This window comes from Gopherus flavomarginatus, chromosome 9 (assembly GCF_025201925.1).
Source record: "Gopherus flavomarginatus isolate rGopFla2 chromosome 9, rGopFla2.mat.asm, whole genome shotgun sequence".
NCBI classification, from domain to species: domain Eukaryota; kingdom Metazoa; phylum Chordata; order Testudines; family Testudinidae; genus Gopherus; species Gopherus flavomarginatus.
Window position 1 is genome coordinate 91,694,678 of NC_066625.1, and position 26,980 is coordinate 91,721,657.

The window sequence follows — 26,980 nt, forward strand, 5'->3', positions numbered from 1 at the left end:
CCTAACAGTCACGCAGAGAGGGTGAGTGGGGTCTTGTTCATCCTCATGCCCCTTAAAATAAGGACTGAGGGTCCAGCTATGGACCCCAAGGTCATGGTCATTGTGTTTCAGGCCAGAATGGACCATTAAAACATGTGGTCTGATCCCCTGTGTATCACGGGCCACCAACAGCACCCAGCACCCGCACACCAACCCAACACCAAAATCAGACACACTGGTACAGCCCACAGAGACTAGACTGTGACTGTCACCGGCAGAGAACAGGCGGGACTGAGGGGCAGTGGTGTCCCAGGCCCCTGCAGGGGCAGGGAAAGGAGCCAGTGAGATAAACCCAGACAACGCTGGGAAGTGACCCGCACCCACATACTGCAGAGGAAGGCAAAAAAAAACCCCAAGGTCCTTGCCAAGCTTATGGGAAAATTCCTTCCTGGCCCCACATGTGGATCCATTAGACTCTGGGCGTGTGAACAAGATCCAGCCAGCCAGAAAACTCTGTGCCTCCTCATGGCCCTGCCCCCACTCCCGCCATCCAGTGTCCCATCTCCAGCCACGGCCATCCCTGATGCTTCGGAGGAAGGAGGCACACGAAAGGAAAACAACCCCAGCATAGCTGGGGATGGGGAAATCCCTTCCTGACCCTGCTAGTGGTCAGCTGAAGACCTGAAGCATGAGCTAAAGGAATGTAAGACACAAACCTGAAGGGATCCCCTGGGCTGCTGAGTTCTGCCACTGCCCCATCCCCACCCCCATCACACACATCCCGTCAGACAATCCCACTCAGAAATGTATCCAGCTCTCTCCTCAAACTACTGAAGTTGGGAAGCTGTTCCAGAGCCTTGCCCCTCTGATGGGCGGGTGCATGGCCTTGCTTCCCCTTGGGACCGCTCTGTGGCTGGGCTCAGCAGCACACTGGACAATGGAACCAGGTCAGTGACAGTGGGAAAGAGGATCATTGTCTTTGTTCAAACAGGGCAGCTCTGGGCTGTGGGAAGGTGTCTGGGCATGGAGAGTCCCTGCGCTGCCCCAAGAATCCTTCTGACTGTGACTACAGGAATCTGTCCAGATTGGCTGGGCAGAGCACGGGCCCTGCTTGCACCCGGACAGGCCCTCCAGAGACTGGGCAGCTTTGCCAAAAGCTGCAGCAGCACCTGAAGTGCCCACGGCAGCTCAGGACCGGAGCCTGGGCCATGCCCAACCCGGCTTCCATTCACCTCCTTTGGTGACGCTTCCTAGAGAGTCACCAGGTTCCTGCCTTAAAGTGACCAGCCAAAGCAGCAGGGCTGAGGGGCTGTGGGTGTGCGGGCGGCTGGGAAGGGAGCAGGGAATTTCCAAGGAATTCAGAGGAGACACATCTCCAAACTCATATGGGCAGCCACACACCCTCTGACACTGATACCCTCACACCAACACACCCACTGACACCAACACACTTACAGCCACGCCCCCTCTGACACCAACAGCCACACACCCCCTGACACTGACACTCTCACACCAACACACCCTCTGACACCAACACCCTCACACCAACACACCCACTGACACCAACACACTTACAGCCACGCCCCCTCTGACACCAACAGCCACACACCCCCTGACACTGACACCCTCACACCAACACACCCACTGACACCAACACACTTACAGCCATGCCCCCTCTGACACCAACAGCCACACACCCCCTGACACTGACACCCTCACACTTACATGTCCACTGACACCAACACACTTACAGCCATGCCCCCTCTGACACTGACATCCACACACCAACACACCCACTGACACCAACACACTTACAGCCACACACCCTCTGACACTGACACCCTCACACTTACAGCCATGCCCCCTCTGACACTGACATCCACACACCAACACACCCACTGACACCAACACACTTACAGCCACGCCCCCTCTGACACCAACAGCCACACACCCTCTGACACTGACACCCTCACACCAACACACCCACTGACACCAACACACTTACAGCCATGCCCCCTCTGACACCAACAGCCACACACCCCCTGACACTGACACCCTCACACTTACATGTCCACTGACACCAACACACTTACAGCCATGCCCCCTCTGACACTGACATCCACACACCAACACACCCACTGACACCAACACACTTACAGCCACACCCCCTCTGACACCAACAGCCACACACCCCCAACACTGACACCCTCACACCAACACACCTACTGACACCAACACACTTACAGCCATGCCCCCTCTGACACCAACAGCCACACACCCCCTGACACCAACAGCCACACACCCCTGACACTGACACCAACACACTTACAGCCACACACCCCGACATCAACAACCACACTCCTCCTGATGCCACATACCCACTGACTGTGACACATTGACACCAACACACTCACAGCCACACACTGATGCAATCACAGCCACATACCCATTGGTGCCACATACACCCTGACAGTGACACACTCACAGCCACATGCCCATTCACACCAACATTCACAGCCAGACTGACACACTCACAGTCACATACACAGGCTGACACAGCCACACCCCTCCTGATGCCACATACCCACTGACACCACCCCTCACAGCCAGACACTGACACCGACACACTCACCGCCACCCGTTCACACGCAGGCTCACACTTCCAGGCCCCTTTGCACACATGCCCCCGACACACCCACCCCCGTGACTCCAGCCAGCTCCGACGGGCACCGGGAGCTCCGGGGCTGAGGCTCCGGGAGGCGGCGGCGCCGTGGGGCGCACGGGGCAGGGCCAGGAGCCCCGGGGGGCCGGCGGGTCCGAGCCGGGCACCGAGCTCAGACCCGCTCCCGTGACGCAGGCGCTCGGCTCCCAGCGGAAAGGACCAGGCTGCCGGGCAGGGGAGCCCGAGCCAGCCATGCCGCGGGGCGCCGCCAGCGGGGCGCAGCCCGGGGCCGAGCCGGGGGCGCCTGGGGAGCCGCGCTGGCGGCGGCCCCTGAACTGGCAGGAGCCCGCAGGCAGGATGGGCCCCGCCCGGAGCAGGTAACCGGGGCCGGGGCAGGGCGCGCAGCGGGCGGCTGGTCAGCACCATGGAGAGAGGCGCCGGGTCCGCTCCCTGGTCCCGGCCGCTGGACAGCTCCAGCCTGGAGCGCGGTCCCGGGCGCCAGGAGGTGCGGAGGGGCCGAGCCGGGTCAGCAGCTGGCCGGGGAGGGAGCGGAGCGAGCCGGGGAAAGCCGCGGGACGGGCGCTCCGGGGACACCCGCGGGGCTGCGCCGCGTCCTGCCCCGGCTCCGGCCGCTCGCCGGCGGCTTGTGTCAGCCCCACGTGCCTCGCCAGGGGCTCAAAGTTTCCGCTGCGCCAGGCTGGGTCCGCCTGGGGGGCTCCGGCCGCTGGCTCCGGGGCCCTCTGCCGCCCGTGTGGCTCCGAAGCTCCGCGGGTGACATGCGGGGGGCTCCCGGCGCTGCCCCTTCCAGCGCTCCTCGGCCAAGCGCCGGCGGCCGGTCCCATCGCCCCATGGCGCACTGGGGCGGCGGCTGCCCCCGCTCCTGCAGGAGCCTGTTGGCTGGGGGCGGGGGCGAGCTGTCCCTGCCGGGGGACAGGCCGTGCTCACGGGGGTGCTGGGCGCTGTCCCCTGGCTGGCGCCTGACTCTGGGCACTGGCCCAGAGAGCGCAGCTTAGACAGGAAGGAGCCAGGGCCAGGGGCCTAAGCTGGGATCAGTGGCAGCTTCCCTGGAGGCCTTCCCAGAACCACCAGGTGAGAGTTGTGGGACCTGCCCCACAACCACACAGTTATATTCCACCTACTCTCTGGATCTAGCACAGAGCAGGCTGCAGGGTGCCAGGGAGCTGCAGCCCTGAGCTGGGGGAGTGGAAAGTTCCCTCCCCCCGACATCCCGGGGGGGGCAGGGAGAGGTGGGGTCCCTCCCTGCGCCCAGGCCTTGGCAGCCGCAGCAGCCTTGAGGTGGGTGTCAGCCCTGGTCCCTGCCTTCAGGGTGGGACGCCCACTGGGGCCTGAGGGAGGCAAGCGCCCAGCTGCCTTGGGCTCCCACTGTCCAAGTTCTGTCCCTGCCTGCCAGGGTGCGCTGGGCTTCCGCACACACCCGACTGGTGGAAGGGGGCACGCGCCAAGGCCTACAGGGACCCCTGGGATCAGCTTAGCAGGCCCAAGCCCTGCCCCCACATACCTCCTAGAGCTCGGCTTGTAGGAGAACATCCCATCCTGACTTTAAAATTACCCCTGGTGAGGAATCCACCAGACCCCTGGGGATGTTCCAGTGGCTAATTACTCTCGCCAGTAACAACGGGCACCCTCTGATTTCCAGCCTGAATGTGTCTAGTTCAACTTCCAGCCAGTGGCTCATGCTGTATCCTTCTCTGCTGGACTGAAGAGCCCGTCATCAAATAGCTGTTCCCCCTGCTGGTCAACAAGTCACCCCTTAACCTCCTCTTTGTTAAGCTAAATAAATAAAGCTCCTTGAGTCTATCACCACTGGGCAGGTTTTCTAATCCTTTAACCCAGGGGGCGGCAGCCTTTCAGAAGTGCTGTGCTGAGTCCTTAGTTATTCACTCTGATTTAAGGTTTCACCTGCCAGTAATATAGTTTAATGTTTTTAGAAGGTCTCTTTCTGTAAGTCTAGAATATAGAACTAAACTATTGTTGTATGTAAAGTAAATAAGGTTTTTAAAATGTTTAAGAAGCTTCATTTAAAATTAAATTAAAATGCAGAGCCCCCCAGACCGGTGACCAGGACCTGGGCAGTGTGAGTGCCACTGAAAATCAGCTCCTGTGCCACCTTCGGCACCCGTGCCATAGGTTGCCTTCCTGGCTTCAACCATTCTTGGAGATCGTCCCTGACCCCTTCCATTTCTCACTGTCCTTGAGTTGTGGCACCAGAACTGGACAGGGGATTCCAGCAGCGGTTGCACCAATGCAGAGGGAAAATAGCCTCTCTGCTCCTACTCACGAGTCCCTTGGTCAGGCATCCCATTTGGCAACCCGGGGGGAGCGCGATTGCCCACGATGACCCCGCCTCTTTTTCAGTCCCTGCTTCCCAGGAGAGTTTCCCCAGGCTGTGAGCAGGCTGGTGTCCCTTGGCCCTAGATGTGCCTTTACATTTAGCTGTATTAAAACACATATTGTTTGCTTGCCTCTAGCTTCCCAGGGACTCCACCTGCTCCCCGCTTTTCCAGGTGGCAGGTGTATGCTAGGAGCAGTGTGCTGGCCAAGCACGCCCCCTTGTGGCCCTGCAGGCACACTGTCCCCAGCTACCGCTTGGCTCCCGCCGTAATTTATTCCCAGACCCACAAACTGAGAACAAGTTCCCCCCCTTTGGAGGCAAAACTCCTCTTTAGCCCCACCAACCCAACCTTTCTCCTGGGCCTGGGGTGCTAATTCCGACAGGCCTCGCCTACATTCAGGAGTCCTCCCACCCTCCTTCTGGAGCTGGGTTACTATGGAGGGCAGCTGTGGCCATCAGCCAGCTGCCGCCCACTCCAGGCAGCCCAAAGCAGGACTCCAGCAGCACGTCCGCTCTCCTTCCCAGTGCTTGGCCTGGTTGGCTGGGCGTGGGCCACCATGCCCTGCCCTGCAGCACTAGGCTCCTGGTCCTGGGCTATTAAAGGAACAAGAGCCTGGGATTTTCCCCCAAACACTGGCGCCTGCCTCCTCTCTCCAAGGACCTGCTTCTGCCATTTCCCGGGCCCTCGTGTACATCCCAACTCCCCAAACCATACAGGGCCTGCCATGCAGCATGGATTGGCTGACCCCTCGTCCCTACACTCCTGAATGGCACACACCACCCTGGTACAGTGCTCAGGCAGGAGGCCCCATTGAAAATCAAGCCAAAGCTAGGGGGGATTTAGACACCACTGCAGCCAAGGCCCACCCTAGAATCCTCATAATCAGCACCTGGCAGCAGGTATTTGGGGTGAGCTGACGAGATCAAAGCCCCAGCAGGAAGCTTGTGAGCTGTAGAGCAGTTCCCAGGTGCCTTCATCCTTCCTGGGCGAGGGGGCAGGTCTGAGTTCTCTTTGGAGCTTAGGCCAGACGAGGATGAGACAGTGAAACACCAAGCATGGCTCCATGTGTCTCCAGACATAACTACATGCAGGTAAAGGAGCCAGCACAGCCTGAGCAGCAAATGAAAAGGGCCAATGACATACGCACCTTACAAATACAGTCAGGCCTAGAGGCCCACCCAAGAAAATGAGGAGGATGCACTGTCCCTACAATGTTTGCCCCGGTACCCAGTGGAGAGCAGAGGATGACACGGTGCCGTGATGACCCGGGGCGTGCGGGAGAGCTTTGATAGGACGGGACTTGCACTGCAGCAGAGAATGCAGCCCTTACCCGTAGGAAGGGAGGACCCAGGCAATGGCAGCCTGACAATACACACAGCGGGGGCCTAAGGTACCGTGGGATTGGGGATGCTAAGGACGCAGACACACAGACCCAAGTTCAGCTGTGGGCAGGAACAGGTGGCAGAGGAGTTAGAAACATATGCCAGGCTCAGCTGCTTCTCTTCACAGCTCAAGGTGTGGCCACACCTGGATGGCTAGGGATACCTCTCAGCGGAGGAGTAAGTGCAGGGCTCACGCAAACAGGCTGCAAGGCCTGCTGACCATCCAGTGGGTGAAGATCCAGGGGACGGTCCATTTCTATGGATATGGGGTCACCTGCCTTCCTAGGCCCTTTCCCACCTCATCAGCACGGAGCTCAGCTCATCCCTTGTGGCCAGTGGGTCATGCTGATGGGATGTCCCAGTGTAGCCACCTTTTCCTTCCACTCACCCCGATCCCATGAGTTTAGTGCCCACACGCAGGGCAGGGCGCACCTGAGCATTAATAGGAGCTCATCATAAGAGGGAGATTGAATGTGGCACGATTTCAGACCAGGTCCTGTAGGCGACAGTGAAACAACCAAAATCCTCTCTGTATTTCACGAGGGCACGTGCTGCCCTCCCACCTAAGAGATGGATTTACTGCATGGGGCAGTGTAGATTTACGGGAGGAGCTGCTGGAAAGGATTAAAACATCAGGTAAGGATGGGACATGCACAGCACTAGCAATACGACACTAGTCCAAGGGGCTAATTTCAATAGGCTTTAGATCAGGCCTCGAGTGATCAGGATAGGAGCTTGGAGAGCAGGGCCACCCGGGGCGGGGGGAGTGGGGCAATTTGCCCCAGGCCCCGGGTCCCGTAGGGGCCCCCACAAGAGTTTTTCGGCGACCCTGGAGCTGGGTCCTTCACTCACTCCGGGGGACCCGGAAAACTCTCGCAGGGCCCGGGCCCCCAGAGCTTCTTCCGTGCCACGTCTTTGGCAGCAATTCGGCGGCTTAGGGCCCTTCCACTCCAGGACCCACCGCCAAAGTGTCCCAAAGACCCACAGCAGCGTATGAGTGATGGGAGAGATTTTCACAAGCACCTAGAGGATTTAGGAGCACAAATCGCATTGACTCTCACTGTGCTTCACCCAGGGCATTCGGGAGCATTCAGGAGCACGGTCCCATTGAAAGTCATTTGTGAAAAATCTCACGGGGTGTGAATAAAGCTCACTCCAAACCAGCGGAAAGTTCCAACCTTTTAACAGTGACGGTTTTCAATGGAGAATAAATGAGAGCATAAAGACTCCAGTTTCTCCATCTCAGTTCAACTGTTATTGGCCAGGGGCCTGCGTGGTGCGGGGTGCTGCACAGACCAGCCCCTGCCCTGTGGAGAGCTCATTCCTGCTTCTATCATCTGCCTTAGAAAGGAGATGCCCGAAGCCAGTGTGACATGCACTGGGGAGCCGGGGATCGGAGCAGATCACCGAGCCAGGCCTTTGAGAGCAGGCACTGATGCTGATTTCTCTGTTGCTTTAACAGGTGCCAGCTACCTTTGCCTTTCCCAGCCAATAGACACTAGCTGGTGCGATGGATGAAGTGATGGAGCTGCGGACGGACGGGAATTCCCTGCTAAAGGCGGTGTGGCTAGGCAGACTCCGGCTGGCCAGACTCTTGCTGGAAGGTGGGGCCTACATCAATGAAAGCAATAAGAAGGGAGAGACCGCTCTCATGGTGGCCTGCCTCACTAAACACGTGGACCAGCAGAGTACCAGCAAAGCCCGGATGGTGAAGTACTTGCTGGATAACAGGGCTGATCCCAACATCCAGGACAAATCCGGCAGAACAGCCCTGATGCACGCATGCCTCAAAGGAGCCGGGGAAGAGGTCGTTGCTCTGCTGCTGGAGAATGGAGCAGACCCGAGCCTAGAAGATCACTCTGGAGCGTCTGCTCTGGTTTATGCTGTCAACGCAGATGACAGGGACGTGCTAAAACATCTCCTGAAAGCCTGCAAAGCTAAGGGGAAGGAGGTGATCATTATAACTATGGACAAATCCTCGGCAGGTGCCAAACCTACCCAACAATACCTCCACGTCCCGCCATCACCAGAACTGGAGGAGAGGCAGGGCCCGGGCGTGTGCATGACGCCTTTGGAGAGTGAGCTAAAAGCATCCACTTCAGGGTCTTCAGTGGCTGCGAAGGAAGAGTCCTTCTCCCGCTTCCATTCCGCATGCGCCAGCGGCTGCCAGCCAGCCAAGGCCCTTCATGAGCCCTGCTCTCCTACCAGGAAATTCTGCAACCCCAAAAGAGCCCGTTTGCCGCAGCTGAAGAGGCTGCAGTCAGAACCATGGGGCTTGATTGCACCTTCTGTTCTAGCCTCCTCCGCCCATACAGATGAGGCCAAGAAGGTGTGTACAGATGATGAAATCACCCCGGGCATCAATGACTTATTGCTTTCCAGAAAGGTTTCCTTACCCAGGAACGGCAGCAGTAAGAGCAAAGACCCGTCTCTCTTCCCTTTGGTGGATGACCAGGCTCTGAAGATCTCACCAACTTCTGTGCCAGGATCAAGGAAACCATCCTATGAAAAAGCTCAGCCCTTTCCTCAGCGCGTAGCCAGGAGGAGCGCGGTCCCCGCTGAGCTGGAGAACATCAACTCTGCCGGCTCGGGCTCCGCACCCTTCAAAGACACCCTGCACCGGAGAAGGCTGGGCACTGCGCATTACGATTCGGATTCACAGCTCTACTGCGACTCCAGCTCCATTCTGGCTGATTCAGGGAAGGTGCCTTTGGAGAGAAAACAGCTCAACAGTTCCCATTTGGCTTTGTTCAATGGCTCCCAGGAATCCCTGGACAGTGCTCCCAGCACTTCTCCTGGGATGGTTCGCCACAGGCCACCCAATTTGCTGGAAAGACGGGGCTCTGGAACTCTCCTGCTCGATCACATTTCTCATACAAGACCAGGGCATTTGCCTCCTTTGAATGTAAACCCCAACCCACCAATTCCCAACATCGGCTCTAACAGCAAACCATCTTCCCCGCTCGCTGGGGGCTTCAAGCCCATGGTCCCTGCTGCTCCAAGCTCACCAAGAAGGGGCGACTGGCGAGCCAAAAAGAAGCTGCTTCGAAGACACTCGATGCAGGTTGAGCAGATGAAACAACTCTCCAATTTTGAGGAAATAGTGGCCCAGTAGTCTGTATTTCAATGGATTTTCCATGAACGTGCGCAACGTCCCTGCTCTCTCATGCGCTGCACAATGGGGTCCCTGCAGCTGGCACCCCCTGCTCCAGGAGGGGCAGAGCAAGGGTCTGATTCCCACAGCCTTGCACCTTGGGGATCTGGGCACTGGGCACCGGGGCCAAGCCAGGATCATTTAACACTCTCGTTGCCCAGCTGTGGAGACAACACCAGGTACAAACTGGGGAATCAGCACCAAGCACTAAACATGTTTCTCTGCTGCTGCCCCCAGGTCTGGGTTTGTTCACCAGGATGAATCTGGTGAAGGGTTGATTGTAGAGGAACGTAGTGTGAGACACACGAGACTTCTCCCAGAGGAACATGATCACCGTTCCTTCATTCTCCAATTCTTTGTCCTTAATCTCTAGTCTTTCCTACCCACATGGAAACAGTCGTGGGATTGCCAGGGCCTGTGGGGCTGGTGTATGTCTCAAGTGCCTACAGAAACAGAGTGGAGCTTCCTGCTGCCAGGAGGAGAAAGAGCTGAGCCCCCCGACATGCTGAACGTATTGACATCTGCCCTGAGCTGGAGAAGGGACACAATTCTCTCTGCTTCCCAGAAATTCTAGCACTTTAACAGGCCAGATAACGGAGCAGATCCAGTCCTGGTGACACTCCAGTGCAACCACCCAGACTGCGTGAGGGAGGAGTTTGGCCCGGCACCTTCAGAGCCACTGAGGCTGCCAGGCCGTTCCCACTGCTTGGTGGGATGTTCTGCTGTGGGCACTGTGTTGTCTGGCGGGGGTGGGGGGGCAGCGTTTCCCAATCTCTAGCTCGTGGGAAGGGCGGGGGCCCAGGCCAGGTGTCTTTTCTTGGGGGAGGGGCCCCGGAGTGCGGAGCAGAGCAGGGATCATGTATCGGGCCGAGGACTCGTGGTGAATTCAGCCACGTGCTCCGCTCAAGAGGAGGTGACTGGCCATTTAAGAAACACGCTGCTGGCTCTGTTCACATCCATGAGGCTCAGAGGATTCCTACCTTTGGGCCATCTGACTCCAGCCCCCAAAGGGCCCCCCCGACAGCACACAGCCCTCCTGCCGCTCTTCATGCGAGAGGCTGTGGGGAGCCCCTCGCTGGGTTCCCGGCCAGCTGCAGGGAGGTGAGTGAGGGGCTGCAGGGTCAGCCCCCACCTGCTGCATCCATGGTGACATAGGCAGCAAGGCCCTCACCCTCAGCTTCACTGCAGCTGCACCTGGGGCACAAAGGGGCCTCAAGCCAGTTCAGCCCAGCGCAGGGGGCTCTTCTGGTGACAGCACAGCAGCTCCTGATCTCTCCCTGCAGAACCCCAGCTGCCACAACAGTCCCTTGGGGCCACTGGAAGGACCAAAAATTGGAGCAGCCTTCAGGCTGCTCTAACTCATGCTGCGGGACCAGCCTGTTCAAGGCCAGTCTAGGCCTGGGGGAGTGTAAAGATGCCTTGAAGCCAGCACCACCACCCCTCTGAGCTGCACTGTGCATTCTTCACCTGCATCCAAGAACAAGGACATTTTACTGATCTAGCCACCCCCATCCACTCCCAGAGTGGGGGCTGGGGCTGATGCCACATCAGTTTGGCAGTTACCTTCCCGGCACCAGAAGCCAAGGCTGGGATCTTCCTAGGGCCAGCCCTTGCCCCCCATCCCAAAAGCTGTGCTGGGAGGTAGCAGGGACAGACCTGAGCTAGTGCAGTGAGGGGCTGGAGCTGCAGCTGTACTGCTGCAGGGGGAGGGGCAGCAAGGGACACCCCTACAAAAGGAGTGCCCCAGAGAGCTGTTCTTGCAGCCTATTCCTAGCCTTGACCTTGAGCAAGTGAACATGGGTACATAGCCGTATGTGGTAGAGTCCATGCAGCCAGCTGGGCCCCCATTCTGCTGCCGGCTCTGCATGGGCATCCCGTTACAGGATGGGGCCGAAAGAAATACCAGATGGCAGCTGCAATGTCAGGACAGCAAGGCCGGGGGCAGGTAACCCCATCTCAGCACTCTGCACTCCCCAGCTCGCGGAAGCATTTCTCCCCATCTGCTAGTGGGGTGGATATGGATGGGCGAGCGGATTGGTTTGGCCCGTAGGTGCTGAAGCTGTTACTAACCTCAGCTAAACCTACCCTACCAGAACCTCTGCTGGAGAGGAAACGCAGCCCGAAAACTCACTCTAATCCTGGGGTTGATGGTTTGGATGGTTCAGCTCCCTTAAACACGTGTCACGAGTTTACCCCCACTCAGGGGAATGGCCACAGACTTAGATACAGTAACTCCTCACTTAAAGTCGTCCCAGTTAACATTGTTCCGTTGCTGATCAATTAGGGAACATGATCATTTAAAGCTGTGCAATGCTCCGTCGTTTGGCAGCCGCCTGCTTTGTCCACTGCTTGCAGGAAGAGCAGCCATTTGAGCTAGCCGGTGGGGGCCTGGAACCAGGGTGGAACGGCAGCCCCCCTATCTATCAGCTTCCTGCTCCCCGTGCTGCAGGTTAGCAATTGCCTGCAGTTCAGCTGTCCCTCCCCCCACTGCCATGTGCTACTCCTGCCCTCCACCTTGGAGCTACTCCCCGAGCCCCCTGCTTGCTGTGCGGGGGGCAACTAATGTCAGGGTGTCCCCCTCCCCCCCGCACCTGCACCCCGCTTACCCCTTCTCCATATAGAGCAGGGTGGGGACAGGGACGGGGAGAGGCAAAGAGTGCCTGGGGCAGCAGCTGCTGTCTCACTTCCTGATCCACTTGAAAAGAGAATCCACTTAAGAGTGGGTCAGCTTCCTTAAAGGAGCAGTGTGCATCTCTCTCTCTCCACCCCCCCCCCACCCACACACAAGGCGTGTCTGTCTCTGCTATGCTGTCTCCCCTCCCTCCTGTTCGTGCTGCCTCCACGAGAGGTTACATTAACAACAATGTGTTAACCCTTGAGGGCTGAGCTGAGTACTAGTTCATCATTTAGCAGCAAGGCATTCCCTGGGAAATATCCCTCCCTCTTCCACCCTCTGACTTCACCACCTCAGCCAAGCTTCACAATCGTCATAGCTGTGAACAGTATTAAATTGTTTGTTTAAAACATATACTGTGTGTATATCTATATCATATATAGTTTTTTGTCTGGCAAAAAAAAATCCCTGGAACCTAACCCCACCCTTGTACATTAATTCTTATGGGGAAATTGGATTCACTTAACATTGTTTTGCTTAAAATCGCGTTTTTCAGAAACAGAACTACAACGTTAAGCGAGGAGTTACTGTAATGAACTCCTCAATATCCTGACTCCCGCTGCCAGCCCAGCACAGCGGTACCTGGCACTCAGCTCACTGCGACCTTGTGCGCTATGTCATGTGTCCTCGCCCAGACCAGCCAAATGACGTGTTTCATTAATCCCCTCGTGCAGCTTCCTCAGTGCACTAGCTGTTCTCTAGACTGTTGCAAAACCCTGCAAGGTTCCTGCCCAAAGCAGCGTTGATCTGTGGTTTAAATTGCCCAAGAACCTTCTTTCAAAGTGCATTTTAAATTTCAATAGGCTGATCAGATCAGAGGCGAGCTTACATTTAGAGCCTGAAGGTTTATACCCACTGTAAGTCAAATGTCTCCTCTATGGAACTTCAGGCATGTTTTCTCTGGTGTAATGAACTGTCTGTTGAAATATACTTTAGATTGTGGATTTAAAGCCTATAGTTCACCACTTCTGTTCATTCCTAGATATTCCAATATCTTTTTTTTTTCTGACAGTGAATGCCCTTCGCAACTGATTTAGGACAATGGTGCCCTGCAGAATGCAGGTGATACGCTTTGAGCTTCCTACGTAATGTCCATTGGGATTGGAAATAGGACACGTTCTCCTTTAGCATAACATATTGTAATATTGTTTGTTCACATTTTAAAGTGTGCGGTCACGTGTGCAGAGATGTTGGAAGATACTGTGTAACAGTTTAGACTTTATTACCTTGTCATATTAATAAACAGTGTACTATTGCTCTGAACTACAACACTCCTTCCCCGAGTTTATAAATGAAAAGTGCCTGTAGGGCCAGTTAGCCACTGGTGGGCGGGGGGTATCTCCCCCCACACACACACACAGGAAATCAGCTCACTGTTATTCAGTGGAACTCATCCTGTAGGACACCTGGGAAGTTAAGGTCCCAAGGCTGCAAAGGAGAATTTTGTACTGAACTGAAACCTCAGGTGGGATTTAGAGTAACCCAGGGCCAAATTCTGCTCTCAGAGTGTATTGTCCACACTGTAATTTGGCTAGAGCATCAGGACTAACACTCCTAACGCTTCCTCTCCTGTGAAGGGGACCACTGCTGACCACAAGTGGCCCGATCTCTGGTTTTACACCGTGGCGCTTCCATTTAGAGTTGGCTGCAAAATGACATTGGAGCCATGACAGGACGGCGCCCCCTAGCACCACGCTGGCGCACTGGCTCAGTGCTGATGCCGAAGGACAAGCACCCCCTGTCCAGTCCCCAGGACCACTTCCTGCCCAACAGGAAGCTCTTCCATCTCCCGTCCCCCTGGGACCCAGCCACCGAGCCACACAGGGTCAGCAAACTGCCTGCCTTTCCCACAGTGCGTGGGGAAGTGAGCAAAGGGCCAAGGCAGGTGGGATGCTGCCCATCACAGCAGCCTGGGGCAGGCCCACCAACCCGAAGGCCTAATCCTAAGCCAAGTGGATGGGAGTCTTTCCTCTGGCTTCCCTGGCACTTGGCTCAGGCCTGTAGCCCGAAGGGAAGAGGGTGGAGAAGTCCCCTTCCTAAAGCACAGGCTGAGGGCTCTGGCCTGTCTCCTCAGCTTATTTCCATCCCCCTCAATTAGTGTTCAAACCGAGCAGATGGTTCCTTTAGCCCCAAGACACCATGGGCCACCTGGGCCAGTTACCAACTCTTACTCGTTCCCGTCCCAGGGCACAGCCACGCCATCACTCTGGCTGCTTGGGAATTCCCAGCAGGAGTCTGCTGTTCCCAGCAGGACTTCTGCCCCCACCTCACCCCTTCCTTTCCCCCCGGGGGGAGCCATCCAGGCCAGGGAGGCCTGTTCACTCCTCTGGCAGCTCCCATCTGCTGCAGTGCTCTGCCATCGCCTGGCTGCACAGGACACACAGCAAGGTGTGCCAGCGCCCCGGCCCTGCCACGCTGCAGCTGGCAGTTTGTAGCCCAGCCCCTGGGAGAATGGAGCAGGGGAGGCTCCCTTTCGGTGGCAGGTACTCGCTGGGGCCTGTCCTTTGCCCCAGCGGGCAGGAGCAATTCCAGACAGAGGTGGACAGTTTTCCACTGGGGCCCCTTGGGGCTGGAGCGGTGCCAGGCAGGGATCCGCCCTGCTGGGAAGTGGAGGATTCCTCAGAAGCTACCAGGGAAATTCCCACTGGATTTCCCACAGGGTCGGGGAGTGATCCGACCCCGCTGCCTCCAGAGGGTGTACTGGGGGGGAGCAGGTTGGGGTGACTGGCACTGATGGATTCCCTGGGTTTCACTCTCCCATGGCCCATCATTCGGGGCAGGCCCCCAGCACAGCCCCTGCCGGGACCCCTGCCCCGGCCGGGCCCCCCGCGCACCCCCCTCGGCGGCCGCTGGGCGCCGCTGTCCCCCCGCCCCCGCCCTCGGCCCCCCCGAGGGCGCACGGCTGCGCGCTGGGGGCCCGGAAGCGCCGCTCTCCGCCCGGCTGCGCTGCCACGTCCGAGGCCGGAGGCGGCGGGGATGGGCGGCCGGGCGCTGTGCTGGCTGCTCTGCCTGCTGCAGGCGGGCCGGGCCGGGGGCGCCGAGCTCACCTTCGAGCTGCCCGACAGCGCCCGGCAGTGCTTCCACGAGCCGCTGCAGCGCGGCCTCAAGTTCACGCTGGACTTCCAGGTACGGGGGGCGGGGTCCCCCGCTCGGATCGGATCCAGGGGTGGGGGGGTTCGAGGTCCCCCCGCTCGGCCCGGCCCGGATCGGCCGGGGGAGGGGTGCCGGGTCCCCCGATCGGCCCGGCTCGGTGTGGGGGGGTACGGGGTCCACCCGATCGACCCGGCCCCGATCGGTTCGTGGGGGGTGATGCTGGTTCCTCCCGATTGGCCCGGGGGGGGGGGGGTGCCGGTTCCCCCCGATCGGCCCGACTCAGTGTGTGGGGGGGTGCGGGGTCCCCCCTCTCGCCCCGGCCCAGATCGGCTCTGGGGGAGGAGGGTCCCCCCGATCGGCCCGGGGGCGGGGTCCCCCCGCTCGGCCCGACTCGGCTGGTGGGGGTGGGTGCCGGGGTCCCCCCGATCGGCCCGACTCGGCTGGTGGGGGTAGGTGCCGGGGTCCCCCCGATCGGCCCTGCCCGGATCGGCCGGGGGAGGGGTGCCGGGTCCCCCGATCGGCCCGGCTCGGTGTGGTGGGGTACGGGGTCCACCCGATCGACCCGGCCCCGATCGGCTCGTGGGGGGTGATGCTGGTTCCTCCCGATTGGCCGGGGGTGGGTGCCGGTTCCCCCCAATCGGCCCGACTCAGTGTGTGAGGGGGTGCGGGGTCCCCCCCTCGCCCCGGCCCGGATCGGCTCTGGGGGAGGAGGGTCCCCCCGATCGGCCCGGGGGCGGGGTCCCCCCGCTCGGCCCGACTCGGCTGGTGGGGGTGGGTGCCGGGGTCCCCCCGATCGGCCCAGCCCGGATCGGCTCTGGAGGTGGTGCCGGTTCCTCCCATCTGCCCGGCTCGCGGGGGGGCGGGGGTGTCAGGGTTCCCCCGCTCGGCCCGGCCCGGATCGGGGGGACCTCGCCAGCCAGTGCCAGGGGCCGAACCCGGCGGGTCTAGCGGCTGCACCGCGGCCCGGCTGCCTGCGGGAGCGCCCTGGGGGAGCCGCGGTCTGAGCTGGGGCGGGGGGACCGGGCTCCGCTGCGGAGAAGACCCAGCCACGGCCCGGCTGGATCCTCCCTCGTGGGGCCGGGACCGGAGCCTGCAGCACCAGGGAGAGCAGCTCAGCTCCGGCCCAGCCCCGGCGGCTGGGACCCGCTGCCTGGCTAGTCCCCGCCGGTACCTGGGCTGGGGCGGCCCCGGGCTGCTGCCAGCGGCCTGGGAAGCAGGGCCGGCTCCATGCCCCAGCACGCCAAGCTCGTGCTTGGGGCGGCACGCCGCGGGGGGCGCTCTGCCGGTTGCCGGGAGGGGGGCAGGCGGCTCCCGTGGACCTCCCGCAGGCGTCCCTCATCAGCCACGTCCGCAGCCCCGCTGAACTCCTGTGGGGGGGGGGGTGCCTGGGCCAGCGGGGAGCAGGGAGTGTCCTGGTGCCAGAGATCTGCCCAGCCGGACCAGAACCAGAACCAGCTCCAGCCTCCGCTGGGGCTGAGGGAGAAGTGGATAGAGTTCCCGGTTTGCTGAAATGGCTGATAGAGAAAAGCTCCCTGGGCCGGGCCATGCTTTAATTAAGGCCCCAGCCCTTATTTGAAGCCAGCTCGGGATCCCTCTGGAGGGAACATGTCTGAGCTCAGAGCCCCCCAGGCCAGACAAGGGCTATTGGAATATTTCTGAAAGCTACAAAATCTCCCCCAGCTTCAGGGAGATCCTGTCAGTCAGGCTCTAGGGCCAGCTCCAACACCCTATGGGGACAGGTTTGCAAATAGCTTTTGTCTCGAAAGGTGGGATGCAAAGCCAAGGGCTGGAGCCAGGGGCCACGTGGCCTGCGTGAGATCCAGGCAGAGCCATCCTCTGCTTGGAGCTCTCTGGAGACAGGCCCACACAGGTGATGAAATATTCATTGCTCTTACTGGGTTTCTGGGGAAGTCCGTGACAGACATGCTTTGTCTCCACAGGTGATTACTGGGGGGCATTACGATGTGGACTGCTACGTGGAAGATCCCAACGGCAAGACCCTTTACAAAGAAGCTAAGAAGCAGTACGACAGCTTTTCCCATCGAGCCGAAGTCGCAGGCGTCTACACGTTTTGCTTTAGCAACGAGTTCTCCACTTTTTCACACAAAACTGTCTACTTTGACTTTCAAGTTGGAGACGAGCCCCCAATTCTCCCGGACATGAACCGCAGGGTCACCGCCCTGACACAGGTCAGTCGGGTTCCCATGCGTGTCCATCTGTGGCATAGGAGTGGGGCAGTTTTGTAACTCTCTCTTGTGGTAGAGCAGCACAGAGCTTCTGAGGTTAGATGCCGATAACGCATGGCCAGGGTTGAGAAAGAAACAGTCGAGCCCTGGTGTGCTCACTTTAGCTCTCAGCTAAAAGCAGAACTTCCAGCCACAGGGTAACGGTAGTGTGTGGTGCAGGGTAACGCAACGCCTGTTCCAGCAGAAGGGAAGAATGCAGCTGGCTTAGAAAAAGGGAATGTACCAGAATCTTAGGTAAAGGACAGGCCGGCCCAACCCACACAATTCAGATCCAGAGCAGAACCTTCCCTGAGCTGGGGGCCGGGGGAGAGGTCTTTGGGTCCATGTGTTGGCTTGGGCTTATCTCCAAGGAGAGAGAGAGGCATTGTGAGCCATGTACACACACACACCCCTATATTGTCAAGAGTGGCTTTGGCTTTGGGGTACCTCCAGTTCTCAGCCCCACACAGCTGGGTCTGATCAGCACCTGCAGCTCCCACTGACTCCAGCTGGAGAGCTCTGGGTGCTAGGCACCTCCAAAAGCAGGCCTCAGTGACCTCACGTTGGACACCCAAAATCAGAGATCACTTTTGAAACCTTGGGCCTGCATGCAGAAGTAGAACTGTCTTTAGCCAGAGACTCACTCCTCTGCCCCTCCTGTGCTGTCCCGTGAACCCTCTGCCGCTCCCTGACATGGGAGGATGGTATTTTACTCCCTCATCAAAACAGAGCAACTAGCCGCAGACCAGTGGATTGTCCCAGCCAGGCCCAGCTGTGTGTAGTGATGCAGGTGTGTTTGTTTCCCCAGATGGAATCTGCTTGTGTCACCATTCACCAAGCTTTAAATACAGTGATTGACTCCCAGACTCATTACCGGCTGCGGGAGGCTCAGGACCGGATCCGGGCTGAAGAGCTGAACAACCATGTCTCCTACTGGTCTGTGGGGGAGACCATCCTCGTCCTCGTGGTCAGCATCAGCCAAGTGATGCTGCTCAAGAGCTTCTTTACGGAGACGAGAGCGACCACAGGGGCCGTCAGCACCTAGGAAGCCAGAGTCGGTCCTGCGCCGTGGCACCATGTACCAGCGGGTTGGGTTGGGTGGGGTGGGGCTCGGGAGGAGAGCAGAAGTGGTACTGGGAGAAGCTGAGCAAGAGGCTGATGGGTCACACAGTGCAGGGCGGCTGAGGGACTGAGTGGGGCCGGCCCAGCACACCTGCACTGGGAGCAGAAAGGGATTTATGGGAAAGTCACCAACGAGCAGTTTCGATGGAGCGAAAGCTGTTAATAGCCGGGGCCCAGGAAGCAATGGGTGTGCAGGGGTTAGGGGCTCTCTGTGTAGCTGAGCTGTGACTTAGGCCAGGGAAGATTAGCGCCAGTTTCACTGCAATTTGTTGCATTGGTTTGACTCTTGGTTGTAACCCTGTTGCATCTTGTTGTAATATCTGTTGCATCAGGGGAAGGATAGCTCAGTGGTTTGAGCATTGGCCTGCTAAACCCAGGGTTGTGAGTTCAATCCTTAAGGGGGCCACTTAGGGATCTGGGGCAAAAATCAGTACTTGGTCCTGCTAGTGTAGGCAGGGGGCTGGACTCAATGACCTTTCAAGGTCCGTTCTAGGAGATAGGTATATTGCCATATACTTCATTATATTATCTTCACAGCAAGGTGTAACTACACCATGCAGCCAAAGTATCTGCCCACGTAGGGCCACCCGCTGCCAGCGCAGAGCAGAGTCCCAGGCCAGCGTGGGAGAGAGTGTCACAAGGGGGCGCCAGACATGCCCTTGTGCACAGACAATCTGAACTGCAGTAGTTCACCAGAGCTGCAATCCATGCTCACCGAGGTGGGCAGTGTGGCCAGGACCGATGTAGGAGTCAGAGCAACCCCACTCACCCCTATGGTGTGCCCAAACATCTGCTTATCGTCAGGCAGCCCCCTCAGCCCAGGGTCACCAGGGTGCCAGGAACTTGCCCAGAGCATGCCACGTGAGCTGTGGTTCCTGCTTCCAACCGGAGAAGCTAAAAACCCTACTCATCTTTTTAATGGAAGCTGAAATTCTGCCATAATCCCAGGACTCCAGGAGCTGGGCCTTACAGAGAAGCACCAAATATCACAAGAGGCTCAGTAAAAGTGGCAGAAATTGGCAGCTCTTGGCTCCCTTCAGGTTTGTTTGTGCTAAAAGGAATCGTGTGGTCCCAGAGAGTCAGAGAGGTTAAGGCCAGAAGAGGCCATTTGATCACCATCCTGACCTCCTGTATAGCATTGGCCACCAGCACCACACACTAGCCCCGCTCCCGAAATGAGCCCAACGTATTATAGCCCACGTGAGACTGGGCTGTTACGTGCCACAGGCAGAGAACAGGCAGGACTCCAGTGCACCAATGCCCAAGGCACCTGCAGTGGCAGGGCAACAATTGAATATGCCCAGATAATCCTGTCAAGCCACCCCCACCCACACACAGCAGGGAGGTGAAAACCCCCCAGGGTCGCTGCCAGGCTGACCCAGGGAAAATCCCTTCCTGACCCTGAGCAGCTGACCAAGCACCAGCCAACCCAGCACCTGGGGGAAAGAGTGCTCGCTGCCACCCCAGAGCTGTGGGCCTTCCTGTCCCATAGCTCATCTCCTGGCATGGCCGTCTCCGATGCTCCATGCAGTCAATAGATCAGGCCCCATTCAGAGGAAGGAAAGTTAGAAACCAAACACACACCCAGAATACACTGGGGTGCACAGGAGAATCCTGCCCTGGCTGCTGCAGGGATCAGCGGAAGCTCTGAGGCGGGACCTTTAGGAACATGGTGTAAACCAGAAAGGCAAATGAAGTGTGGAGGGGAAGTTACCTTGGAACGATTTCCCGAGGAGTGTGGTGGAAGCTCCATCACAGGCAATCTTTAAATCACGATGGGATGTTTTGCTCCAAGGTCTGCTCCTGAGGTAGGTCTCTGGCCCGTGCTGTACTCAGGGGCAGCCTGGGGGATCGCTGGTCCCTTCTGCCCTGCGCTCTGTGAATCTGGGGCTGCCGAGCCCCCTCGTGGAACAGTCCAGGGGTCCCTTCCCCAGCACAGCCCACGGAGATGCCCTGCTCTGCGCAGACAGCGAGGCCTCCTGGGCCAATGTCCTGGTATTTCTTCAGAACACAAAGCAGGAGTCACATGGGCCAGTCCAGCCACTGTCCCAGGAGAGAGCCCATGATTTAACCCCTATGCCTGAATACACCCCACATTGCCAGTGACAAACCTAGCTGCTGCTCCCACAGGCTGCTGTGCAAGAACCGTTACAATACTAGTATTGGTCAAACAATGCTTTGCACTAAGCCACCCAAATGGAGAGGGAGGGGGAATTAAGAATTGCAATTACCCTGCTCAGCAGGGCTGACACGGCTGGATGCAGCCTTTGCCACTTCCCAGTAAACTCATGAGCCCGCAGTTTTCTTTCACCACGGATTAGACACACTGTCCTCCAGGCACTGAGCAGTGCGATACAAAACAGCCAGTCCAAGCGCCTGTTCTCCTCTCAGGCACAGCTACTGCCCTGTCAGCCCCTCCTTTGGTCACTGTTTGTAACACCCGTGTTCTCGGGAGCCTTAAATAAAATGCATTTCCTACCGATTCCATCATCCTCCTTTGGCAATTCAACAGCTGTTCCTGCAGGCCCCCATCAGCTGCATGTCACTGCTCACCCTGTACCCCCTAGGCTGGCTGCTGGAGCAGAGCTCTGGGAACTGCAGACCCCAGCCTGCTCCCCTGCACTCACCTTGCCTGAGTCCCAGCTTGCTTGGCTCCAGGCCCCAGATCCACAGCTGGGTTAAATCAGCATAATTCCCTTGGCTACCCCACTGAAGCTGTGCTGAATAAACCAGCTGAGCAGCTGGCCCATGGCTTGAGCAGCATTCCTGGGGTTTGTGACAGCAGATCCTTGTCGTTACTGCAGCTGGGCAGCAGAGGGAACCCATGGGACTTCTCTAGCCCAATTCTGCACCCCCTGGCCCACAGCTCACCCCCGGCCTTGTGTGAGCCCTGCCTGCTTTGACACTCTCCTCCCCTGGCTACTGCGGGAAGGGTTTATAACCCAGCTAGCGAGCCTCCTGCCTGGTCCGTGTTCCCTCGCGGGGGGCTTGTGGCTTGGACCCTGCTCCATGGGAAAGCCTTTGGCGGCTGCCTTTGAACATCGCCCATGCAGGCAGCTCACCTGCCCCATGGCAGCCGTCGCCCAGATGGGCTAGCAGAGGCGTTTCTCTTCAAGCTGCTGTTGTGATGAACTGGGAAAGTTCTTAATGTTTTCTCTGAATACTGTATTGGTGCCTCAGTGTCCCCATGGCAGTTCTTAAGTATCTGGCAGAGCCAAGGGCCAGTGCACCTAAATGCCTGACCCTCTGTCTCCTAGCAACTGATGGCCTGGGCCCCTCCCCTGCAAAGGTGCCAGCTGAAGGTGTTGGAGACAAAGGGATCAGGTGACCTCCTGGCCCGGGAAAGGGGCTGAGCAGAGAGGAGGGGCTGGGAGGGGTTGTTAGTCTGGAGCTGGCTGGGGTCAAGGGTGGAGGGCAGACCTGGGGGTCTGGCTCACTGCCCCCCAGAATGGACCCAGCCGAGGGGTCCGGTTCGCTGTATCTACAAGCTCTGTTTTAGACCCTATTCCTGTCATTGAATAAACCTCTGTGTTACTGGCTGGCTGAGAGTCACGTCTGACTGCAAAGTGGGGGTGCAGGACCCGGTGGCTTCCCCAGGACCCCGCTGGGGTGGGCTCGCTGTGGGAAGCGCACGGAGGGGCAGAGGATGCTGAATGCTCCAAGGAGAGACCCAGGAGGTGAAGCCATGTGAGCTTCTTGCCCTGAACAAGTCTGCTCCAAGGGAGAGGAGGCTCCCCAGAGTCCTGACTGGCTTGGTGGGGAGCAGTTCCAGAGCATCGCCCAGGGACTCCGTGACAACTGGTGGCCCTGTTGGGGGGTGACTGTCTTCCCATGGGACAGGATCCAGGCCCCGCTCCTGTAACGGCCGAGGGTTTGAATTCAAATCCAGGGAACCAATTGGCTAGGATTGAAATGGTCAGTGAAAATGCAAATAACCTGGCTGGCAGGGGGGAGGGGCTGCTGGGCTCAGGATACCTGCCTACCTGTAACCAGCCCCCTGGGGCTGAATGGGAGGGAGAGATGCTCCCCGCCCCCCTGCACACCGGAGAGGGGGCTCACGCTGGCTCTGACGCTGTGACCAGAGCAGAGAGCTCGCTGCCTGTCCCCACTGGGACAGCAAGGGCAGCGCTGAGCACGGGGGGAGCTGAGACCCCAGCTGAGTGGGGGGACACCCGGGCAGGGCAGGTCGGCTGCCAAACAGGTTTGCCTGGTCCAGACGTGCTGCTGGGAAGTGATTACACAGCAGGAAGGGAGCTACCAGGGACAGGGCTCAGGGGGGCTGTGACCCCAGGCCCAGCCAGCGAGAGGGAGCAGGTCCCACTCCCTGCCCCAGCTGCTGGATCCCAGACCGAGCTGCAGAAGGATCCCTCCTTGGAGAAGCTGAGAGAACTTGCTGGCCACAGCGCTGCAAACCCCCTTGGGGAAGGCTACAGGGACAGAGTCCTGCAAGAGAAGGGATTCCTGTACCGGGAATGGGCTCCCCAAGGGGAAGTAGAACTGGGGGGAATCGGGAGACAGCTGGTGGTGCCCCAGGAATCCACAGGGTTCTTCCCTTTCGAGCTGCTGGATGGGAGGAGAGTGAGGGGACCCCTGAACCTGGAGAGAGAGGTCAGGGATATGCTGGCTTTAGATGGGATCCAGCCATTTTACAGCCCATGGGCCTCACCCGTGGGGCTGATCCCCAAGCGAGACAGGATGATCTGGTTTTATGGGGGCTATCAGAAGCTTAAAGCCATCACAGTGTCCGATGCCGACCCCATGCCTAGGCCTGGGGAGATTCTAGACAAGCTGAGAGGGATGGAGAACTTGGCCCTGGCAGACACTGATAACATGTGCATCTTTAGCCAGACCTGGGAGGAACAGGTGTCCCAGGTGAAGAGGGGGCTGGGCTGCCTCAAGGAGGTGGGACTGACGGTAAAAGCTGGAAAGTGCAAGGGGGGACGGCAGAGGTGTTGTGTCTGGGCCACAAAGTGGGAAGCGGCTGCCCAAGCCCAGAGCTGGCAAAGGCCAAGATGGGGGCTCTTAACCAAGGGAGCCCGAATCACAGACCAGAGTGCTGGGAAAAGACCCAATCCCAGCTTGAAGCCCAGGGGTACTGGGGTGGCAAAGGGTGTGGGCTGCATAAACGTTCCCACATGCGGCCTGCAAGTGCCATCAAGCACACCCGACCTAAGGGAGGGCGTAAGACTGGACTGTCCTGGTGTAACTCAGACCAAGGGATGGGAGAGATGCTGGGGCATCCATGGGAAACTTGGTGGGTTCGAACTTCCCCAGGTCACTGGCTGGAGTGACCTCGCTCAGTTCGGTCTTGAAGGGGGGAGAGATGTGACGAACTGGGAAAGTTCTTAATGTTTTCTCTGAATACTGTATTGGTGCCTCAGTGTCCCCATGGCAGTTCTTAAGTATCTGGCAGAGCCAAGGGCCAGTGCACCTAAATGCCTGACCCTCTGTCTCCTAGCAATTGATGGCCTGGGCCCCTCCTCTGCAAAGGTGCCAGCTGAAGGTGTTGGAGACAAAGGGATCAGGTGACCTCCTGGCCCGGGAAAGGGGCTGAGCAGAGAGGAGGGGCTGGGAGGGGTGGTTAGTCTGGAGCTGGCTGGGGTCAAGGAGTGAAGTGCGGACGTGGGGGTCTGGTTCACTGACCCCCAGAATGGACCCGGCCGAGGGGTCCGGTTCGCTGTACCTACAAGCTCTGTTTTAGACCCTGTTCCTGTCATTGAATAAACCTCTGTGTTACTGGCTGGCTGAGAGTCACGTCTGACTGCGAAGTGGGGGTGCAGGACCCTGTGGCCCCCCCAGGACCCCGCTGGGGTGGACTCGCTGTGGGAAGTGCACAGAGGGGCAGAGGATGCTAAATGCTCCAAGGAGAGACCCAGGAGGTGAAGCCGTGTGAGCTTCTTGCCCTGAACAAGTCTGCTCCAAGGGAGAGGAGGCTCCCCAGAGTCCTGACTGGCTTGGTGGGGAGCAGTTCCAGAGCATCGCCCGGGGACTCCGTGACAGCTGTCAAATGCATGGAAGGGCTGAATGATGCCTACGTGGCCTGACCTAAGGCGTCACCAGTGGCCCAAGGTGGGCTGAGCCCTCCTGACTGTGGAAGAGAAGTGCTGGGTGGGGGCAAACCCCTCCCCCCGGTGCAGTGCCACATGGCAGCAGGGAAGCCCAGAACGTGGTAGGCTACTGGGAGGACTATCCCAGCATGGAGCACAGAGCGGAAAGCCCCAGCTCTGGGCTCCATCTTGCTGCCTTTCCCCTGGGGAGGAGCCCCACTGATTTCAGGAGGCCCAGAGGTGCAGGTGCAGTATTGGGGGAAGAGGGTCCTCATGGGCTGTGATGGAGTTGGAATTTTTTGTGATATTTTTATGAGTCCTATGTGTGCCTCAGTTTCCCTTATGCTTTGCATGGCTACCCACCTGTGGGAGGATTGAGTGTGCTCGCTGGGCAGGCTAAGAGATGTGGGGAGAGGGTGTAAGCTAGCTGACCGGAGTCATTAAAAAGGATTGGCTAGGGCTGACCCATATCAATGGAAAATTCCAGAACACAATGGAAAGCCCAGCCTAGCAACCAAGGACCCAGAGGGAAGAGGGTTTCCCCACCGCTCAGCAGGAGGCAGGGTGGAGAAACCCCACAACAAAGGACTGGAAGGTGTGAGGTAGGGGGAACTAAGGACTTGGCTTTTCACTCAGGAACTAAGGAAGGCAGTCAGGGAGAGACGGAGCCTGAACTGGGCTTCACAGCAGCGGGGCTGGTGAAGTGCTCTGGGCTGACCAGCACGGACCTTCATTTCTCTGTTGCCCGAAGGCCTCCCTAGGCGTGTCCAGGTGACTATAAACCCGACTGTTTTCACAGCATGTCCCTGCAGCCGCTGGGCATGGTGCTTAATCCCTGCAGAGTGGGTGAGTCTCTGCCCGGCTGTCACAGTTGGACTCGCGGGGCAGAGCTCCTGCTGTGAAGCAGGAGGGCTGGTGCCCCAGAGGTTGTCTCCAGAGGTGGTGAGAATGTGTGGCGGACCCTGGAGGCAGAGTGAGACCCCCCGGGGCATCTGACCCATTAAAGGGGCTCCCCCAAGAGACTGTTCCAAAGCTGGGGGCATAGCACCAAGACACAATCTGTGGGTAGCCAGGACATGCAGCTGCAGTTCGGTCTGGCCCAGCCACCCACACAGCCTAACGTTGTCCCACCTACATGCCCAAGGAACTGGCCCCTCCAGGACACCCCCCACCACATCTGGGGTCTGGTTCAGTGGCAGTGCAAAGTGAGACCCAGCGCTCCAGCCAGTGGTGCAGATCTGCAGGCCTCAGCAGCCAGCATACCCGGGGTGGGCCCTGGCTGTGCAGGATAGGTCCGGTGACCATGTAACCGTTCAGTAACACTTGACGCAATCCCACCTGACATCCTCATCAGCAAACTAGGGGAACGTGGCCGAGATGAAATCACTATGAAGTTGGGTGAACAGCTGGTTGAAAGACCAAAATCAAACCAGTGATTCACTGTCAAAGTGGGAGGACGTCTCTACTGGGGTCCCACAGGGAGAGTCCCGGGTCCAGTTCTATACAGCATTTCCATGCGTGGCTTGGAGAATGGAGTGGGGAATGTGCTTACACAAACTGCAGATGACACCAGGTTGGGGGGTTACAAGCAGCTGGAGGACAGGATTCGGATTAAAAACAACCTTGACAAATTAGAGAACAGATCTGAATTCACCAAGGTGAAATTCAGCATAGACAAGTGCAAAGTATTTCACTTAGGAAGGAAAACTCAAACATACAACTACACAGTGGGGAGTAGCTGGCCAGGTGCTGGTACTGCTGGAAAGGACCTGGTGATTAGAGTGGATCACGGACTGAATGAGAGTCAAAACATGGTGCAGTTGCAAAAACGGCTAATGTCATTCTGGAGTGTATAGTCAGGAGTGTTGGAGATAAAACACAGGAGGTAACGTCCCACTCTACTTGGCAGTGGGGAGGCCCCAGCTGGAGCACCGTGTCCAGGTCTGGACCCCACACTTCAGGAAAGATGTGGACATATTGGAGAGAGTCTGGAGGAGAGCAACAAAAGTGATAAAGGTTTAGAAAACCCGACCTGTGAGGAGAGGTTTAAAAAAAACTCGGCATGTTTAGTGGAGAAAAGAAGACAGAGGAGGGATCTAACACCAGTGTTCAAATCTGTGAAGGGCTGTTCTAAAGAGAACGGGGATCAATTGTTCTCCATGTCCACGGAAGGTAGGACAGGAAGTGATGGGCTTAGTCTGCAGCAGGGGAGATTTAGGAGAAATGTTCTAACTGTGAATGTAGTTACATTGTGGACTAGGCTGTCACGCAGACCCCCAAACCGGCTG

At 58.2% G+C, this 26,980-nt stretch overlaps 2 protein-coding genes across 2 annotated transcripts; both read left to right on the top strand.

The window, feature by feature from the left end:
• Positions 1-2,960: 2,960 nt before the first annotated feature.
• On the top strand, positions 2,961-13,396 carry ANKRD34C (ankyrin repeat domain 34C). Its single transcript, XM_050967344.1, has 2 exons — positions 2,961-3,018; positions 7,840-13,396. Exon 2 carries the CDS (start codon positions 7,888-7,890, stop codon positions 9,490-9,492), a length of 1,605 nt encoding a protein of 534 aa, XP_050823301.1. The 5' UTR covers positions 2,961-3,018; positions 7,840-7,887; the 3' UTR covers positions 9,493-13,396.
• A 1,778-nt stretch (positions 13,397-15,174) lies between these two features.
• TMED3 (transmembrane p24 trafficking protein 3) lies at positions 15,175-21,127 on the top strand. The gene is made up of 3 exons (XM_050967368.1): positions 15,175-15,331; positions 17,239-17,487; positions 18,332-21,127. Exons 1-3 carry the CDS (start codon positions 15,182-15,184, stop codon positions 18,566-18,568), a joined length of 636 nt encoding a protein of 211 aa, XP_050823325.1. The 5' UTR covers positions 15,175-15,181; the 3' UTR covers positions 18,569-21,127.
• Positions 21,128-26,980: the final 5,853 nt, after the last annotated feature.

Bases quoted from the DNA above. Each gene is read 5' to 3' on its own strand.
- TMED3 (XM_050967368.1), top strand. From the start codon at position 15,182: ATGGGCGGCCGGGCGCTGTGCTGGCTGCTCTGCCTGCTGCAGGCGGGC. The intron at 15,332-17,238 runs GTACGGGGGGCG...TTGTCTCCACAG, and splicing joins AGTTCACGCTGGACTTCCAG to GTGATTACTGGGGGGCATTA. The intron at 17,488-18,331 runs GTCAGTCGGGTT...TTGTTTCCCCAG, and splicing joins GGGTCACCGCCCTGACACAG to ATGGAATCTGCTTGTGTCAC.
- ANKRD34C (XM_050967344.1), top strand. From the start codon at position 7,888: ATGGATGAAGTGATGGAGCTGCGGACGGACGGGAATTCCCTGCTAAAG.